At 32.6% G+C, this 4,006-nt stretch overlaps 1 protein-coding gene across 1 annotated transcript in view; it reads left to right on the forward strand.

The window, feature by feature from the left end:
- Positions 1 to 4,006, forward strand: part of LOC106469892 (twitchin-like) — a gene marked incomplete at its 5' end in the record, with an annotated part of 114,304 nt that overhangs the window by 97,112 nt on the left and 13,186 nt on the right. Inside the window, 3 exons of the mRNA XM_013930413.1 lie at positions 376 to 553; positions 752 to 1,189; positions 2,909 to 3,051. Coding sequence (XP_013785867.1) covers positions 376 to 553; positions 752 to 1,189; positions 2,909 to 3,051 — 759 coding nt within the window. The remainder of the gene's footprint in view (positions 1 to 375; positions 554 to 751; positions 1,190 to 2,908; positions 3,052 to 4,006) is intronic.

Here is a 4,006-nt window from a genome sequence, read left to right on the forward strand (position 1 = left end):
AGTTCTTCGTTTTTGAAAGTAGTAATTTCGAAACATTTTTCTTACGTAGATTAAGTGGTTCAAAAATGGCAAGGAACTCAGCAACATGATTTATTAACTATTGTATTTATATATATTAACAAATTAATTTAGCTTGGTTTTGTGCAATTAAGTTAGATAAACTAGTTCTTCGTTTTTGAAAGTAGTAATTTCGAAACATTTTTCTTACGTAGATTAAGTGGTTCAAAAATGGCAAGGAACTCAGCAACATGATTTATTAACTATTGTATTTATATATATTAACAAATTAATTTAGCTTGGTTTTGTGCAATTAAGTTAGATAAACTAGTTCTTCGTTTTTGAAAGTAGTAATTTCGAAACATTTTTCTTACGTAGATTAAGTGGTTCAAAAATGGCAAGGAACTCAGCAAGTACGACTACAGTATAGGTTTTGCAGATTCTGTGGTGTCTCTCGAATTACCATCATGTACAGTAGATGATGCTGGCAAGTACACCTGCCGTGCTGTAAATTCACTTGGAGAGGATGAGACAACATGTTTCATTATTGTTGAAGGTGTGTGAAACAGTAATTGTATGTATGTTGTTTAATAGTAGCACATTATATTTGGACTAAATTTGTGACTGTAGGATGGTAATTGAGTATTGGTTTTGAAGAGATTTTTGTGAAATAGAATATACTAAGTTTAACATAGTTTTGTGTAAACACTCAATTATCTGAAGATAACTTAGATGAGCATACTCTTCGTCACAGATCGAAGAGGGCCATCAATAGCCCAGTCTCCGGTAGTGGTCTCTCCTGGAGCAACAACCCCACGTATACCTACACCCACCAAAGCTCCTTTTGCATCTTCTATTAGTGACACTTATAAGCGAGATTACAAACATGACTATTCACAAGATTTCAACTTTTCAACCAGTCGAACATCAGATTATTCAGACAAATACTCCTCTTCGGTGAAAAAGTCATCTGATTATTCCTACTCATCCAAAACCCAGGATTCATCTCAATCTTACAGCTCATTAAAGTCCAGTAGTAAATCAACTACAGCTCAATCACTAGCAGCTGCATCATCTAAACTCTCCGCAGATTCAGAGTTCCTGTTGTCTCCTAAACGTGCTCAGAAGGCTTACGGAAAGAAAGAAGGCACCAGCCCTCAGCGTTCCCGGACAGCAACAAAAGAGCTGGAAAGTAAGTTTTTAAATTACAAGATAAACAATGGCTGTGTTAGGATCTCAGTCAGATTCTAATCTGAGATACAGACTATTCTAAACATTTTGTAAGTCAGCGATATTCTAATGATTAAAAGATATTTACTTTTTAAAAGATATATTTCATATTTTAATGTAATGTCTACTGATATTCCCTAAACCCATATTTTTACATCGAAGAGAGAACGTTAGTCGAAAGAGAGCACGGCCAAATTTTCTAGATGTTAATGACAAAAGTTGATAAGTCCTGACACTTTCTGTAGTTTAATAAGGTACAAGTATTAAATATCGTTTTTTTTTCTTTTCTGAGCAGTATATTAATGTGTTTATTCTGTAAAATTTAATCACCGTATATAAAGGAAGTTTAGAATTATATTCTTATTTTAATGCTAGAAAATGCTGTATATGTGTGAATTAATTGTCTTGAAAAAAGTAAAGTTATTAAGGATAGACTTGACACAAAAACAACAACAGCTATATTAATATATAGGAATGATAAGGGCTGGCTTTGAGGTGTTTTTATGGTTTAATTTAGTGGATAGAACAAACTGGATGGACCAAAAGATTCCTTGTTGTCCTATAATGTAATGTTATATTAAATCTAACAGATGTAAAGAAGCCCTTAAACTAATAATATCAGCCTGCTAAACTGGTAGTGTTTATATACATTCTTGAGAGTAAACTAATACTATCAGTCTGTTGAAATGGTAGTGTTGTATACATTCTTGAGAGTAAACTAATACTATCAGCCTGCTGAACTGGTAGTGTTTGTATACATTCCTGGTAGTAAACTAATACTATCAGCCTGCTGAACTGGTAGTGTTTATATACATTCTTGAAAGTAAACTAATACTATCAGCCTGCTGAACTGGTAGTGTTTGTATACATTCCTGATTGTAAACTAATACTATCAGCCTGTTGAACTGGTAGTGTAGTAAACTAATACTATCAGCCTGCTGAACTGGTAGTGTTTGTATACATTCCTGGTAGTAAACTAATACTATCAGCCTGCTGAACTGGTAGTGTTTGTATACATTCCTGGTAGTAAACTAATACTATCAGTCTCCTGAACTGGTAGTGTTTGTATACATTCCTGGTAGTAAACTAATACTATCAGTCTCCTGAACTGGTAGTGTTTGTATAAATTCTTGAAAGTAAGCTGAGACTATGAGTCAGGTGATTTGGTTTTGTTTTTATTCATTTCTGATGGTAAACTAGTGATGTGGTTTTGTATGTATAAATTTATAAAGATGAACTAAGATTATCAGTCTGTTGAACTGGTATTGTTTGTATATGTATATCCATTTCTGAAGGTAAACTAAAACTGTGTTTTGTTTGTGTATAGGTAAGGCAAGATTATGTTTTGTTTGTGTACATTTCAGAGGGTAATGTAGAACTATATATGTGCCTGGTGTATTAGGATTGTTTGTGTATGGGTAAGGCAAGATTATGTTTTGTTTGTGTACATTCCAGAAGGTAATGTAGAACTATATATGAGCCTGGTGTATTGGGATTGTTTGTGTATGGGTAAGGCAAGATTATGTTTTGTTTGTGTATGGGTAAGGCAAGATTATGTTTTGTTTGTGAACATTCCAGAGGGTACTGTAGAACTATATATGAGTCTGGTGTATTGGGATTGTTTGTGTTCTTCTTGAAGATAAAATAGGACTGTTAAAATAAAGGATTTTTTTTTTCAAAGTTCCCGAAGACAAAGCTATGACACCTCCATCTTTCAAACAAGGACTACAAGATTTGAAGATTAGAGATGGAGAACCACTTATTCTAAAATGTGTCATTGTTGGAGATCCTGAGCCTAAAGTTGAATGGCTTCGGCAGGGCAAGGTAACTTTTTATAATGTACAGCAACATAAATAATATATGGAAATTTCATGACGTGTTTACGTCTAAAAAAGCACTTGTTTTCAGTAACAACAATTATGTAACATGTTCTTGCTAAATTAAGTTTGCAATTATTTCAGAGCATAATATTTTTATTTACTTAGGATTTTGTAAAGATCTGATTCATGTGATTTGTGTTGTAAAAATCTCAAAGTTTTTTAGACTATTCTCAATCTTAAAGAAAATAAATTGTTTACTTATCAAGTAACAAGGGCAGTGCTTCCTGTATTTATGTACCCTTATTATAGATAAAACTAAAGGAAAAATATTATATTTAATCAAAGAGACTTGTATGTTGCTCTGAAACTCATTCACCGATTGACAAAAAAGATGTTGTTTGAGGTGGTACTATCGACTTTAAATCTGTGAATCATAAGATTAGCCTCTGTTTACAGATTAATATTAAAGTCGTCTCAAAGAGATATGCATAGTTTATTATACCAGTATATGAAATATCATCATTGGCCTATCACATATTGTTAAACTTGAAATATAGAATATAATCATAGGAGCTGTTCCCTTAGTGGAATATATATAAATGGGGGTATTATAGCTGTTAGTTATTTATGATATGTTAATTATGATATGACATCCATTCCCTGACTTGAAATATACAAGTTAATCATCAGTGTGTTATGTTGAACACTGTATTCGCTAGTTAATTATGGTATGACATCCATTCTCTGACTTGAAATATACAAGTTAATCATCAGTGTGTTATGTTGAACACTGTATTCGCTAGTGAATTATGGTATGACATCCATTCTCTGACTTGAAATATACAAGTTAATCATCAGTGTGTTATGTTGAACACTGTATTCGCTAGTTAATTATGGTATGACATCCATTCTCTGACTTGAAATATACAAGTTAATCATCAGTGTGTTATGTTGAACAC

Source organism: Limulus polyphemus, unplaced genomic scaffold (genome assembly GCF_000517525.1).
Source record: "Limulus polyphemus unplaced genomic scaffold, Limulus_polyphemus-2.1.2 Scaffold3711, whole genome shotgun sequence".
Classification (NCBI taxonomy): Eukaryota; Metazoa; Arthropoda; class Merostomata; order Xiphosura; family Limulidae; genus Limulus; species Limulus polyphemus.